Source organism: Chionomys nivalis, chromosome 2, assembly GCF_950005125.1.
Source record: "Chionomys nivalis chromosome 2, mChiNiv1.1, whole genome shotgun sequence".
In the NCBI taxonomy this organism is placed as follows: Eukaryota; Metazoa; Chordata; class Mammalia; order Rodentia; family Cricetidae; genus Chionomys; species Chionomys nivalis.
This window is the reverse complement of record NC_080087.1, coordinates 39,754,840-39,771,134: the sequence shown is the minus strand read 5'-3', so window position 1 is coordinate 39,771,134 and position 16,295 is coordinate 39,754,840. Positions and strand designations below refer to the sequence as shown.

The following is a 16,295-nucleotide window of genomic DNA, read 5'->3' as shown; positions in this document are numbered from 1 at the left end:
ATATCTCCAGCTAGTTTCAAGTACTTAAGATTAACAAGCATTCTACTACTTGAGATTCTTTTCTGTTGTAATACATGTATATATTTTTACCCCAACTTTTGAGATTATCTTGAAGATTCTAGAGATTTGAAGGGATACTTAATATTTAGTGTAGAGTCTCAGGACACAGCCAGTCCTGGTTTAGACTGAATAAAGGGAGTTTGGCTACCGTCAAGCTAGTTAAAAGGCCCAGGTACATTGCATGCATAGAACCTATGAAAAAAGTGCTTCTGGTTAAGAGCACTGGATGCTTGTCTAGAGGACTCTGTATTCAGTTCCCAGATGCTATGCCCTCTTCTGGCATCTAAGGGCACCAGGCATGCATCTGGGGCACAAACATACATGCAGGCAAAACACAATATGTGTGTGTGTGTGTTAAAGTGCCAATGGTGCCTCTCCAAAGTGGTTCCATTAATAAACTCTAATTCACATATTTTTCTTCAAAATCAATCAATAATATACATAATAATGTTACAGCTCCCTATGAGTCACTTTGTGTCCCAAAGGAAACAAAATGAACGAAGCAAGGACTTACTCAGAGCTTCCTTAAAACACCTCTAGGTTAATTAACTTCACTTTCCTATTGATGAAGTTAATATAGATAAAAGTATATTTGGTTGTCAGTAGTGATGAGTTTAACATTCAGTTTGCCTTGAAAATAAATTTGCCTTCTGTCAAACTGAACTGAAGAAAGAACACCCAAAGAAAACGTGTACTGCCAGCTTTGAGCTGTCTCAAAGCCTGTCTTCTGGGATATTTTCTGGATGGGCAAAATTGAGATGTTTTCTTTTCTTTCATTCTCCTTCTTCAAATGGGTTGCTGTTTACAGTGTAAGGGGATACCTTAACTATTTTCTCAATGCTATTCTGAATGTCAGTGCTCCACTGAAACCCACAATGCTACTCTTGAATGCCTGATTCAATCGGGCCTTCGTTGGGAATACATCATTAGAAGCCAAATCACTGGAGTCCAGGCCATGTAGAGTCTGTGCTTAACCATAACGATGGATGGCCTTATTTCAGCCCAGGAGAGAGGAACCCTCTTCCCATTACTTCTGAAAGAGTTACTCCCAGGAAACGGCCCCTTCACACACACACTCACACACAAACACACTAAACTGAACATTTCCTTCCGCTTCCGGGATGCTGACATTTTGTGGTGAACGCCAGCAACTTAATGCCCTTTGCCAGTCATCAATGAAGGCCATTTCAAAGCAAAGAGCTCTCACCAAAGTCTCCACCCACTGACCCCTGCGCGCCCTCGTTCCCCTCCCCCACAGCTGCAGACCTTGAGGTCCTGCTCCAGGCTGCGCAACAGCTCGCCATCAATTTCCCCGGTCTGCGCGTAGCGGAGCCTTTTGCGCTCGGCTTTGCGGAGGCGGTACTGCAGGATCCGGCAGTTTTTGTTGGCTCTCTCCAACTCATGGCGCATCTCCTGCAGCTGACAGGCGTCCTCCTCGAAGAAAGTATCCCTCATCTCGTCCATCTCGGTTCTCAGCTCGTCGATCTCGTTCTGAGACAGTGACACATCATGGGTCACAATCAGTCTTCCTTGGAATCCCTCAGATGCGCACCGCATACATCCCATGGTTACTCCCAGTACCCAGGTTTACTGCCTCCTCCTCTGGGAGAGAGGAGTAAAAGGAGGCTGAAAGCAGAAACTAGAAAACCAGGCCCAGTTTAGGCCTCCTTCTTTCTTTCTGTTACTCTAGCACTCTCTGCCTATGAGAAAGTGGGGCAAATCATGATAATTGGATAAATGAAGGCCTGGGTTTGGTTTTAAATGAAACGCAACGGCATTAATATTAGGTTCCATTTCAAATTGGGAGTAGACCATGGACCTCCCCCCCCCCCGCCCGCGGCCTTCCCAGTTTCCCTCCCTCCCTGTGGCCCTAACAGGTTAGCAACCTTCCAACCCTACCGGGACACGCCCTAATCCTCGGAGGCCCCACGCTTCCCCTCCCCCATTCGGTCCCCACCCCCTATCCTCCTCACCTTGAGAGTTTCGTTCTCTTCCCGCAGCTTCTCCATCTCCTCCTGCATATCTTCCTGCTCCTGGAGCTGCTGCGGGTGCGACTGCGACGAAGGGGGAGCCGCCGCCTGCATGGCCCCGCCGTTGCCGCTGCTCTCTGCGCTCTGCTGGGGGCCTTCGGCGGCGGCCGCCATTGGGGAGGAGGAGGGGACCACAAGGGGCTCACAGATGGCAGGGGCGCCGGCGACCGGGGAGCTGCGGCTGCCACCGCCACCGTTTTTAGTGTGCATCTGAGCCGCGGCCGCCGCCGCCGCTGCCGCCCGCTCCTTCTTGAGATGGAACTGGATGAGCTCAGACTGCAGACAACCCTCCTTCCAGTAGCTCCCTCCACCTCCGCTAACGCCCCCTGCGACGCCGCTTCCAGAGTTTCTGCTGCCCGGGCCGGGGGCTCTGCTTGCAGCAGCGGTGGGTGGCGAAGGGGAGACCCCCTCCCCGCCGCTACTACCCCTCTGAGAAGTGCGGACGCCTTTTCCTCGCCAAACCCTGGGCGGCGGCGGCTGCGGTGCGCCCCCCTCCCGGTCCCCCGGGCCGCCGCCGGCTCCTCCTCCTTCCCCGCCCCCTCCTCCTCCCCCGAGCGGAGGGGGTTCCCCGACTTTCGAGGGCACTGATTCTATCTCTCGGGATGACTCCTCTGAAGGCCCGGGCCTCCTGGAGCTCACAGAGGCCAGGATCGCCGCGGGGGGCCCTTCAGCACCAGGCGCGGGCTGGACAGCTCCTGAAGCAGCCCCTTTGGGTACCACGGGCGTTGCCTTCTCCGCCCCGCCTCCGCATCCTCTGGAGCCGGCTCCAGAGGCGCCACGACCGGTTATCTTGTTACCCTGCTGCTGCTGCTGTTGTTGCTGCAGCTGCTGCTGCCGAACGGAATTGAGTTTAGTGCCAACGCCAAGAGGGGATCGCGTGGCCGCGGCGGTCTGTCGGAAAGAATTGTCCCTAGGCCTAGCAGGTGATTGAGCTCGCTGCTGCTTTCTGCTACTGCCCTCTGGGTGCAGGCGAGCCTCCGTGGCTGCGGTGGCAGCAGAAACTGAGGTTGCGACTGGGGCAGCGCCCCCGGACGGTGGCTGACTCATGGCAGTCTAGGGAGAACCTACCGGATGTGACTTGGAACCGTCCATCTCTACGCCATCCTCTTCTCTCCTTTTTTGCCACCAACCTTCCTTTCTAAGCTGGGACGGAAATAAAAGAAGAGAAATATACAGTATGTTTACGTCGTTGCAGAGTTAAAGATGAATTTTCTGGACAGAGAAAAAAGGAGATTTGGAAATCCAGCGTTTCATGAAACCCTTGACTAAGAAAAGGGTACAAGGCTGTTGCTTCTCATTTTGTCCAACGTGGCGCTGTTTCCGTCTTACTCCATCTCAGTCAAAGGCAGATAAAGCTTGTGTTCCTTAGGTAGCAGGTTTTGGAAAGGGTTAGACACGGCTTCAGAAAGAAATGAATGGGAAAGAAAATGGTGGAGTGGGCGGAGGAATAAGGTCCTGAAGAGACTTCGGAAGGCAAAGGAAATGTTTACACATTATAGTTGTCAAACGGCTTTCTTCAGCTTCAAATCTGTATTTAAAACACGGTTTAGTGGGGAAAATTTTTACTTAATTCGTATCCCCAGGTGTCAGTTAAAGAAACACTGTTATGATGTAAGATCCTAGAGAATATCTACTGTAGATAAATGACATTTTTCGGATTCTGCTCCGGCCCCTAATGTTGTCTTTAGATAATTACAGCCAACTTTCTTTAGAACAGAACACAAAAGAAAATACAAAGAGTGACTATAAATAAATCCCAGTCTCAAGATTTAAAAAAAAAATGGTAGCATCAGAAATAAGATTCAGTCATTGGAAATCCCAAAGAGATTATTTTTATAGCTCAAAAATACTTTTTGGGAAATCTGATAAGCAGGCTGTGAAGTTTTCAGTGATGAATTTGTCCACACTTTTCTGTGCTTATGAAGCGCTGAGTTGTAAGTGCAATGCAGAAAAAAGTTTCAGTTTTGACCATCCCCCTAGATGGTATATAATAAACTAAGCTGAAGCTTTAAAATGCCCAGTCATGTGCCTGGAGAAGCGGATCAGCAGTTAATAGTACTGACTGCTATTCCAGAGGATCCATGTTCTATTCCCAACACCCACATGGAAGCTCACAACTGTCTGAAACTCCAGTTCCATGGGACCTGGCCTCCCTGGGCATCAGGTCTAGATATGTTACACAAATATACATGCATGTAGGGATATAGCCCCACCCATTGGAAGCGTGCAGGCAAAATACCATACACATAAAATTAAATTTAAATTTTAAAAATGTTAGAATGTTCACTCAGAGCCCGATTTTGAAACAGAAGATTCTATACCCAGAAAGCTATTCATCTTCCTTTATGGTGTAAGATATGTGGTTATCTTCCCAAAATAAACCGACCACTTTAAACTGGAAAACAAGCTTCTGCCCTGTGTTCCTGTCCGGTGACCCAGTCAACTAGTTCATTTGGCTCACTTTTCAGGAGAACATTATTTATCTATAAAACACAGAAAGGCCACGACTACACACAAACTTCTCTTACGCACACATCGTTTCGGAGAGATGATTTCCCAGGAACTTTCTTACATTATTACTGTTATTATCTGTTGTATCTTGAGAATATAATCATTTCTAGCAACCAAATACCCCACCTCCTTTTCTGCCTCTGCAATATCTTTTCAGCTCACGTTGTAAAACAAAGATTAAGCAAAGACTACATCAGAGGGGAAAACAAAGTTAGCCACTGCTAGAATGTCTGGCCTACTTTACCATGGGTCAGACTAATGTGGGCCATCCAACTTAATTATACTGGCAATACAAAGTTATATTTAACTAAGCAAAACCACACAGGAGCTGAGAAGTCATGAACTGAAGCCTGATCCCAGACAACTTTAACCTCAGAGAAAACTTGGGTTTCAGTAACTAACTCAATCTAAGGCACCTGGCGACTGTCACTAGCAATAGGAAGGTACTGCATCCCAAGGCTTTCTACAGTAGAAATCATCATCCAAGCAATTTAAATAAGGACTAAATCAACCCTTTCCATCTCAAATCCTATCTATCCCAGGACCCACCCCGTTTCTCATTCTCATCTCCTTAAAAATCCAGAAGTTCTCACTTCTCTGCAGAGGCGTCGCTTCCAGGAAGTTGATGCAAATCAACACCGCTTTCTTCCTGTTATTTCGGAGCCCTCGAGGTTATTTTTCTATCTTTCAGAGAGTGTTCAACTTCGTAGTGTTCTAGAAGACTTTCTTGCTGAGCAGGCTTGCTTGCATGGGATCCACACCCACTCGGGTTCGCCAAACAAAGGCGGTAACTACAAAGACGCGGAACTCTGGGAGCGGGTTCCTAGCCGGCGGGTGCCTAGCTGGGCTGGAATTGCAACTGCAGCAGCCCAATGCTCCGGGTACCAAGCTGTGCCAGACGCTCCCCAGGAAGTACAGCAGTATTTATGAGCTGACCTCACCGGACTGGGCTGGAAAGAGGGCGGGATTGGAGGGAGGGCAGGAGAGAAGTAAAGGGAGTGATTGCTTAAAGAGGAAAGAGTAGGTGAGGATGGGGAACAGGGGTAGTTGATGGGAGGCAAGAAGACAAAAAGGCCAGAGCCACGCCCGAGATGGAGAATTATCAGCCTGGCTCATCAAAATCCTTGCCCTACTCCCATTTCCTGTATTTGGCAGAAGACTCCAAAACCGCTTAAAATCGGATGTATTGGTTTCCAGCAAAGCTTTGTCTCGGGTCCGATCAATCTCCATCAATTATTTACTTGAGCTCTTTTCCTTGGGAGGCCAGTCGGAGCAGCCTGCACCCTCGGTCTGACCCTCTGGAGTCTCCTGATGCAGCTGAGAGGAGCTGGCGCAAGGCTGCCGGCTGCCGGGAGTTCTCTTTGTTCGCTCAGTTTAATTCTCAGTCGATCTCTCCACGCACGGCTTCTTCCCCACCCCCAGCTCGGGCGGAGTCCTGGGATGGCATTTCCGCGAATAGACAATGGTTGTCCCACAAACAAAGGGTTCTTGAAAAGATACGAAGAAACGACTAATTTAGAGCAAACCGAATACTTACAAGCTTCCGAGACGGTTGCTGATGATGGTGAAGTAGCACACTTTGCCCCATCACCTCACCAAAGACCAGTTTCTTCAAGTGAAAACAAGGTGTTAGTTTCTGAGATCCACATTTTCTTTTTACTGTTGTGCACGTGAGTAATAGGAGACAGGTAGAATGTATCTATAAAGTATTAGATGAATAGGGGTTAAGAAAAATGTGTTTCCAATTTATATTTACCCATATTGTTCCACAGTAATAATAGTCATAAAATATGAGGGAATTTACCCCCTTTTCCTTTTAATTTTATTTTAGAGAACAGACTTAAGAACCTCCTTTCTACCCCCAAAACATCCCCTTGGTAAGCTTGCAGGTGAGAATATATTAACCTTGTATTAAAAGGGCATTTTTAGATGTTAAACCTCTGTTACATGTCTAGCAGGAGACTATTTAATAAGTGTACATCCTGTCTTAAGAGGGAAATGACAATGATTTGGGAGTCATTTACACAGAAGCAGTTTGTTATAATGAAATGAATGCATGTAATTTATATCTAAGTAATTTATATCTCCAGTGACATCAAATATGGTATCACAAGGAAATCATTTCAGGCTGTAAAACAGATGCTATGAACTGGTTTGTGGCCAGTACTGTCCAAGGTGCTGGCGAAACAAAGAAAGTCAAGAAATAGTCTCTGTGCCAAGAAGGCCTAAATATATTGGTGAAAGTTGAGATAACTGAGATACTGTTCTTATTCTTGAACATCGGGGAGCTGAAAAAGAGAATCTTGTGATATCTATGATGAGATGTTCAATCGTTGATTTGCATACCAAAATAGAGCCAGAAGTTATTTTGAGCTTGTGTTAAGCACTTCGTCATCATGTACCCCAATAGAAACTGCAATGTTATTATTGTGTGTCTTTCTTTGTTTTTGAGTCAGGTTTCAGAATGTAGTCCTGGATGACCTGGGGCTCATTATGTACACCAGGCTGGCCTCAAACCTATCTGCCTCCTGAATGCTTCAGGGATTGCGTTTGTGGAGCACCATGCCTGACCCTCTAAACTGCAACATTCTTAAGAAACAGCAAGACCCATATTTCCCATTTAATGAAAACTAGAATAATGGATAAAAATACCTCTTAGATCAATCTTTATAAATAAAACATAGATATAAAATAATCTAGGAGCTTGTCTGAGAGCTAGTGACCTGCTTAGATATCTTCATTTCAGTGTTTGTTTCCATGCAGTAACTTTTATTCTATGAAAGTCTAATAAAGTCAAGAATGCTTGCATCATAATCCATGTGTCCAGAAGATTTGTTTTGTACTTTAGGAGTGTGCAGTCTCCTAAAGTCATAGCCATATCAGGTGCCTAGAAACAATATTGATATGTCTTTACAAATAAAGGTTTTTTTTTTTTAAATAGAACTGTATTTTGGTTATCCCCTTATTTTCTTGTGAAATAAAATTACACTTTGGTGTCATGCTGGAGAGATGACAGAGTTGCTGACATCACTTGCTTTCATAGAGGACTGATATTCAGTTCCTGGCGCTCACATGACAACTCAGAACTGGCTGTAAGTACAGTTGCAGAGGATCCAAGGGTCTCTTCTGATGACACTGCACACACACGGCACCCATACATATATGTTGGCAATACATAAAATGAAATAATACACATGAAATAAAAATAAACATATTTGAAAAATTAAAGTTCTTCAATTAAGCAAGCATCAAAGTTAATTATGCAAATTTCATCAGTGTTCAGACAGTTTTGGCATTATTGTTGCTGTTTCAGAAGTAGGCTTACCAACTGACCTTTTATTGTTTACTTGTAATAATGAGTCATCTTTTCTATTGTACAGCAAGATAATCCATCTTCAGTCCAGGGAAGAAAACTAAACTTCCAACTTTGAATCCCTTAAATATAGAGTTTAATATGGGAATCTTCAATTTTGTGACTTAAATGAAACCCAAATATTTTAGCACTATCTTTATTTTTTGCCCTTAATTGGTCAGACATTTTTGCTTTTTAAATTAAAATCTACTCCCTACAATTTTTTTTCTTCTTCAAGTATAACACAGTAGTATACTTGTAGTTCAGAGAAGTTGAGTGACTTTCTCAACTTCATAAATGGAATTCAAAGTTCCATTTTTCACTACCAAGCATGCTTCTTATTTGCTCAAATACCCTTCTTGAAATCATCACAACTTAAAAAATCTATACATCAAAGGCTGATTTATCCCCATATCTCTGCTCAATCTGTCTACTTATGCATAAACTATGTTTGTTGGCAAAACTATTAATTTACAGTCTATGTAAAATTTTTTCTATACTACTTTTTGTCTAAAAGAAATTTTAGAATTCTTTATTTACTTTAATCTTAATAAAGGTTAAACTTTATATATTTCTCATTGAATACTGATTTTTTTATTGCTATGTCATATTCCTTTGTTTCAATATTCACTTGTCTTCAAGATACTTTTATTGGTGTGTGCAGTTCTGGGGATCAACACTGAGGCCTTGTCCATGCTGGTCCTTAATTCTACCTCTGTGCCGAATCTGCAGCTATTCTTGTAAAAGCATAGTACTTACCCTTTATTCTTTCTTTTACAATCACCATCAAAGTCCAGACATTCACAATTCCATTTAGAGCCTGTCCTGGAACTAGCTCTTGTAGACCAGGCTGGTCTCGAACTCACAGAGGTCTGCCTGCCTCTGCCTCTCAAGTGCTGGGATTAAAGGCATGCGCCACCACCGCCCGGCTTGTTGCAAAGATTTCTTATTGTAAATTATAGACGCTTAAGCAGAGTATGGTAGTTCACACCTGTAATTCTAGCTTAAGAAAAGGGATTGGCATAATTTCAATGCCAGCCTGGGCTCTATAGTGATTTCTAGTCAATCATGGGAGGTGGTGTGAGACCTTGAGTTTAAAAACACATTTGATACACACACACACACATGTGCACACACACACGTGCACACACACACGTGCACACACCAAAACACAATAGAATGATATGATCAATACTTTCAGTTCCTAATTTTATTAAACATGCTCCTTATGTCACCGCAGATAGTTCAACTCTGATTTTTAAGGACGTACATCAACCTTATCTGTGGCAAAAGTGCTTCCTAATCAGCTATAGTGGTCCTCCTGTCCTACTAAGATTTAGTCTCTTCTTTTAATGATACAGAGTTGGAATTTATTAAAAACTGTTTTAATATTTTATGAGTATGGAAAGAAAAGGAGGGAAAGAGAGAGACAGACATAGCAGTGAGAGCTATATGTACATGCTAGGATTGAGTGGAATTTTCAAGAGAGGCAAGAGACGGCTATTAAGTAGCATTTTGTTGGTTTTGACTAAGTAGAAGCTATTGTTGTATATGTACCTTTATTTGAAAGATCTGCTTTAGTAAATGAGACTATAAATGTCTTATTTATTTTTGTGTTTGTCAGTGTCTTACACTATATTCCAGATTGTAATAGAACTCATTGTATAGTCCAGGCTGGCCTTCAACTTACAGAAATCCTCCTGCCCCACTATCAACCCTTCGATATGTGTTACAAGTACATTGTTTAAGAGTACAGGCTGAGAAGGTAAAAACAGTTTTAGATGATCAAAGGAACTCTTATTATCTATAGACCAGAAGGTGGTCAGGTTACCTGTTCTGAGTGCAAACATAACTCATAATACAGTTTTCAGGATTTTTCTCAAAAACTCATAAATTTATAGATAAGTAAAAATAGATGGGTAAATGCAAAGATCATGTGTGTCTTAGTCATTGTCAAAATTCATTTTAGCATGGTTCATTAGTTGCTTTAAACCGCTTTTGAAATGTCTTTTTTTTTTTTTTTGTAAGGAGAGGTACAGAATATTGTTTCCACGCAGTCAATCTGTACAGTTTTGTTTTTGTTATTTTAGTTGTTAGATGTCTCAGAATTCTTGACCTTCCGTCTATGGAACACAAGTGAGAGGGTTTCCTTTCCTTCTGCAGGCTCCCTTGATCGACTTGGTCTTTCAGTCCTGCCAGTTTCTATTTCTGAGACTTTGGTGCAAGATTTTAAAAACTGGCAGTTTTGGCAAATAGTCCAACATCTGAAGCTTAATCTTTAATAAACAGAACTTTATGTCTTACCTGTCCAGATATGGGACTTTGGCCTGTCCTATCTAGAGAAAATGATGTGGGATTCACTTCTGTATGCTGTGAATACCATTGGTTTAAAAGGAAGTTGTTTTGGCCCTGTGGTAGAGTAGAACAAAGCTAGATAGGGAAAATTAAACTGAATGTTGGGAGAAAGAAGGTAAGGTCAGTGAGAAGACATGTAACCCCACCCAAGACAGATGCCGGAACTTCACCCAGTAAGCTACAGCCTTGTGGTGATATACAGAATAATGGACATGGGTTTAATTTAAGACATGAGGTAGCCAATGAGAAGCTAGAGCTAATGGGTCAAGCAGAGATTTAATTAATACAGTTTCAGAGTGGTTATTTTGGGAGTCTTGGCAGCCAGGAACACACAAGCATCCTCCCTACTATAGGAACATATGAGAAGGTTTTAGTTTCAAGACTGGAGCATGTTACATGATGGCAATCTCAAAAAAAATATGGCCTGACTTTAGACATCAAACTGCATAAACTAGGACACAGCAGGTTTGGTCTGCCTAACCCTAAAGTTAGCACCAAGGAAGCCTTTCCACCACATGGTGCTGCAAACCAGGATTTTATCAAGTCATTTACTCTTGATGTAGGCTCTGACATAGATGTAATTTGGTTTTACAAACTTGGAAGAATGAAGAATACTTTGGCCACTTGTCAGCGATATGTACAAAACATTCTACTTTAATAATGGCAAATGTTTCCTTTTGTTCTGTCAAAAATATCAAGAGATGTTTTTGTAGTATAACTCTGCTCATCATATTACCCTTTGAGATTAAGAGTGAGGTCCTTTGGGTAGTGTTGATTCAGAGAATCAAGACATGATTACTATAAAGAATGCTGATAGGAAAATTGGGTACAGTTCAACATGACCAGTTGTATATTGTACAGATTCAACATCAGAGATCTTTCCAGAGACATCTACCCCAGTGAAGCTGGAGTCTTAATATATTATATAGAAAGAAATTTCATAGCAAAGTTGGAAGTCATTCAGGAAAAAGATTTTAATATAAATTTAAACATGGGAGTGGGAGGCAGTGGCAGGGAGACTATCGGGAGAATGGACTACTGCTTCTTTTGACATACGCACTCAAACCCTTTCTGCTTTTATATTCTCTTTGTCATCCCCCGTAGTCATCAACTATCTCATTTTTGTCCCAATTTGGTTCATGTTTTAAAGTTTAGTACAAATTTAAGTTCTTCACAATATGTACTTAGTCTATTATGATAGTCAGTCTTGGTTGTCACTTGGACTGGATCTGAGGTCAACTAACAGATGAGCCATGGGACACAGCTCTGATGAATTTTCTTAGTCAGGTTATTTGAAGTAGGATGACCCACCCTGAATGTGGGTAGCACCCTCTGGTAGAAGCACAGACAAAAAGAGGTCTGAGAGGAAAGCTTTATACCTTTTGCCTCCATGCCTTCAATCCCAACTTTCAGTTCTACTCTATTGTTGCCTCTCATACAACTGCCTCTACCACGGGTTTCCATACGGGTGCTGTGCTGTTAATAATCCTTTGTAGAGATTGGAACCTAGTTTCTTTGGGCTTCCAAAACAACCCATAGATTAAAGGCTCATGCATCTCAAAGAACACCCCAGGCTTTGCATGCCAGGTTGAGACTGCTGCAGGATTCAGCCTCGTGGACTGACCACTTCCAGGGTCTCAGCCTTTCTGGTGTAAAGCCATCCATTGTTGGCCTTTCTTGGTCAGGCTGTAAGCCAATGGAATATATCTCCCTTCAAAATATAGTCATCCTGTATGTTCTGTTCCTCTAGGGAACCCTAACTAATAAAGATGTTTAATAATTTTCTGAGCCTTAAATGCATTTTTATTTATATATTCATATATACTACATATATTGCTATACTTGGTGTGTAGTGTGTGTGTGTGTGTGTTTGTGTGTATTTGGGTAAGGTTGATGTTAGATAAATTAGTGTTTTAAAAGAGGTCTCTTCTAAACCTGGAAAGCATGGACATAGCATGACTAGATGGCCCAGAGAGCCCACTTCTACTTCCCTAGCACTTTTTATGTGGATTCTGCTGGTTGAATCCAGGTTCTCATATTTGCATGACAAGCATTTTTCTTGCTGCAGTTTTGTAGAATGATTCAGGAAGTTCTTATCACAGGGCATTGAACACGGTGGTCATAACTATTGATAAGTGGTGACTACAGTGTATACAATTTTACTGTCAGTATTCCTATGTTTCTTTAGACAAGTTTTCCTTTCCTAAATTTCTATAGAATCAATGTTATGGTAAAGAAGCACACACAGTGTTTTATGATTGTCCATCTAGATGGTAAATATCTAAAGGTAAAATTTTCTTCAAGAAAGAGTGGGATACCTGAAAGCTGATATATGTAAATCACTTAGAAGGATCCTACCAGAAAAAGCCTGCTATGCTGGGATTTGGTCTCTTTCTTTCAGGAGCACTTTAGCTGGGAAATGTGTCATTCTCCTGACCTTTACTGGCATGTGTATGAGGTCACACACCAAATTTGTTCCCTGGACCGTACTGTAGATAATAATGAATCACAGTGTCCTTGGGCTATAGACACCATGATTCATCTTTCTACGTCTATGTTGGTTACTCAAATCATGTTATACATGGAATTCAGCATGATTCTGGACATCTCGACAAAGGTTCTGCTACAATCTCTCTGGTTAAATGTACAATTTGCTCTCATTTCTTTCTTTTTGAGACAGGGTCTCATGTAGCTCATACTGGCTTTAACTGTCAAGAATGACTTTTAAGTCCTCATCATCCTGCCTCCACCTCCCTAGTGCTAGGATTATAGACTGTGGCAGCACACTTAGATAAATATCTCATTTTGTTGTTAGTTATTTATAGGCAAGAATGACTTTGAACTCCTGATCCTTCTGCCTCCATCACCCACGTGCAGGATTATAGACTGTGCCACTATACTTGGATAAGTGTTGATATTTGGTTGTTAATTATTTGTTTTATTGTGTATTGATTGTTAAGAAGAATCTCACTATGTAGTCCAGATTAGACTTAGACACATGAGCTTCCTGCCTCAGTATTCCATATTCTGAATGACAGGCATGCAGCACCATGTTGAATTTATTTATGATGCAACGTAGCATTGTGACTTAATCTTTTAGTTTACTGTGTATATTGAATTAAGACAAAAAACTGTGACATTACCATGAATTTTTTAAATACTCATGCTCTTGCTTTAGCCTATGCTTGCATAACCAAATACTGCTTTATTTCATAAATGTTTATAAACATTAATTTTGAGCCAAGGACAATGGCACTAGGTTTCGATCCTAATACATGAACTGGCTTTGTGGGAGCGTAGCCTGTTTGGATGCTAACCTTCCTGGACCTAGATAGAAGTGGGAGGACCTTGGTCTTCCTGTAGAGCAGGGAATTTGGACTGCTCTTCAGTATCGAGAGGGAGGGGGAGTGGACTAGGGGGAGGAGAAGTGGAGTGGGGATAGGGGGAGGGGAGCGGGGGGAGGGGGCAATATGTGGGAGGAGGGGGAGGGAAATGGGAAACGGGGAGCAGTTGGAAATTTTAATTAAAAAAGAATAAAAAAAAACATTAATTTTGGTAGTTTGAAACTATGTTTAACCATTCATTGTAGCCAAAATATGGATGAATTACTGGTTTCAACTCAGCCTCATTTTCCACCTGAACTTCATCTCAGTTGAAGATGTCAACAGTTCCAGTATTTACTTTATAAATGCTATATATATTTATGACCACCATTAACTTTTCCTATGCTGTTAGTAGATTATTAATTCAAAACCAACAGATTTACTGCACAAGTATTTTAATGACCCTTGTCTCACCTTCTCTGCATTCTCTTGTAGCTTTTGGCATTCATGAAAAACTAGTGTTTTTTTGTTTTTTTTTTAAAAAAAAGAACACAACAGACTAAGAAGAGTAACATCATGAATTACTTCATATTTCACTGGGAAATTTTGGTACATGATTTACATTTATTGCTGTCATCATTTAAAAATAAAATGACATAATTTTCCTTTCTGAGACACAAGCTATCCAAGATCTTACTAAAAATCAGTATGTCAAATGTATATATGTAAGTATATATACATATACTTTCTTTGTATATATGCTCAATATTAAATGTTGTAAAAAGAAATGGTGCTAAATTCAATGGATAAATTCATTAAAGTGAAAGAAATTATTCAAGGTATAACAACATAAGCTGGGTGGTGATGCAGATCTATAATCTCAACACTTGTAAGTATAAAGCATGCCGCCATGTTACTTTGTACTTTGAAAACTCTAAATTGAAGAAAGTTATGGGAACAGTTCACATAAACTCATTATGGGAAAAGATCAAACCTGATGGATCCAGCAGGCTCAAGAATTCTCACTACTTATGAGACTTACACTGTCATATAAAACAGACATGTGATATAAGTGGATTATGAAATGGACTTGGGCTATCAATTTAGATTCAGAGGTTGAATTGATGCAACTAATATAGGCCCAAAATTATACAGAGCTTACTGTTAAATAGGCAGGCCCCAAATACTTTCAGGAAGAGGGCAAGTGTCTCACCTGTCACTTGGTGAAGCAATCAGGACTATACGAACATATAGTTTTGGGTTTATCAAGCTTTTTTTTTAACATGGACTAAGAATAGGACATGGGAATGAAGAAAAAGGAAGGAAAGAACAAACAAATGAAGGAAGGAAAAGGAAGGAATTTGACATGAAGTTCAAATTTCACTCTCTATCCCAGAAATCTGTTCACAACTACTCATTTACTCAGGGTACAGTTGTATATACAGCAAGATATTTTTATGTCTAGGTTTTTAGGGTTATGCAACAGTAAAAATTGTAGAAGCCATAGCTCAAAAATTAAAGTTTAACTTCTCATGGTAGCAATATCACTGTCAACTGGCTGGGATATGTTGGCTCTGCTGGGGTAGGTGTCAAGGATAGGCATGCAGAACATCTTCCAGTACTGACACATGAATACATGGCAGGTTTTTATAAACCATGCTCTGTATCTTTAATAGAACCTAACGTTGTAGTTCAGGATGACCTTGTTCATGCAGTCCTACATGTTCACATTACAAGCCTGCACCACCAGGCCTGAATAACCCTTGACTTTTGACAGCAGCCAGCAACAGTGGCAGGCAGCTTTTAGAAGCATCAGTTGGCACCTCTATTCCAGATCTCCTGCAAGTCTCAGGTTTTGGGAACAGTTTGCTCTATTGTCACAGAGACAGCACAAAAAGCACACAAAGTGAGCTCAATTGCCTTCTTATACAGTCAGTAAAAGGCCATTCGTATTAGAACAGATCTTCGTAAAAATGAGGGATTGTATTCATGTCAATATGGCATTGTCCATCTTGCGCTTCTGGGCCCTCTTCTCTTCTGGATAGAAATGATAGTAAAGTTGTGGTGCTTTGAATGAGAAGGTCTCCAATAGCCTCCTCTGTGTGATTAGGATATGTGGTCTTATTGGAAGAGCTGTGCCACTGGTGGGGGGTGGCTTTAAGTTTTCAAAACACTTGCATCATTTCCAGTCTTTCTTTGCATCCTACTTGTGGATCAAGATGTGAGCTCACAACTGTTCCCATAGCAATGCCTTTGCTCCATTGTCATGGGCTCTACCTAAACCTCTGAAACCATCAGACCCAAATTAAATGCTTTCTTATATAAGTTGACTTGGTCATAGTATTTTGTCATTGCAAAAGAAAAGGGTCATCTAAATTTTCCCAAGACTTGTGAAGACAAAATTTTGTTCTAGTTGTTTGTAATAATGGAACCACACTTTCCAGAGCTGGAACTGTGCTTTAACACGCAGTTGTTTTCATGTGCCTTCCTTAAGGCTTTCTTGGATTGTTCAAAATATCAGGTAGAGTCACAAGGGTTGTCTGTTGACTAACTGCTCAAAGAAATGAGGGTACCAGAGTAGAAACTCTCAGATGTCCACGATGGAGTTAAAACACCCTAACTCCCAACATCTTTGCATATTTATAGGAAAATAAACACTTGAAG

The 16,295-nt window shown here is 41.6% G+C and overlaps 1 protein-coding gene across 4 annotated transcripts in view; it reads right to left on the bottom strand.

Moving 5' to 3' along the window:
* Positions 1-6,258, bottom strand: part of Soga3 (SOGA family member 3) — a 48,372-nt gene extending 42,114 nt beyond the window's left edge. The window contains exons 1-3 of one of the 4 annotated variants that reach the window (XM_057754380.1): positions 5,195-6,257; positions 2,034-3,618; positions 1,327-1,551 (exon numbers count right to left, since the gene is read on the bottom strand). In XM_057754380.1, the coding sequence (XP_057610363.1) occupies positions 1,327-1,551; positions 2,034-3,137 (1,329 nt within the window). In that variant the 5' untranslated portion in view covers positions 3,138-3,618; positions 5,195-6,257. Of the gene's footprint in view, positions 1-1,326; positions 1,552-2,033 lie in introns of all 4 variants that reach the window. The other 3 variants (XM_057754389.1, XM_057754396.1, XM_057754404.1) reach the window with 3 other exon arrangements.
* Positions 6,259-16,295: the final 10,037 nt, after the last annotated feature.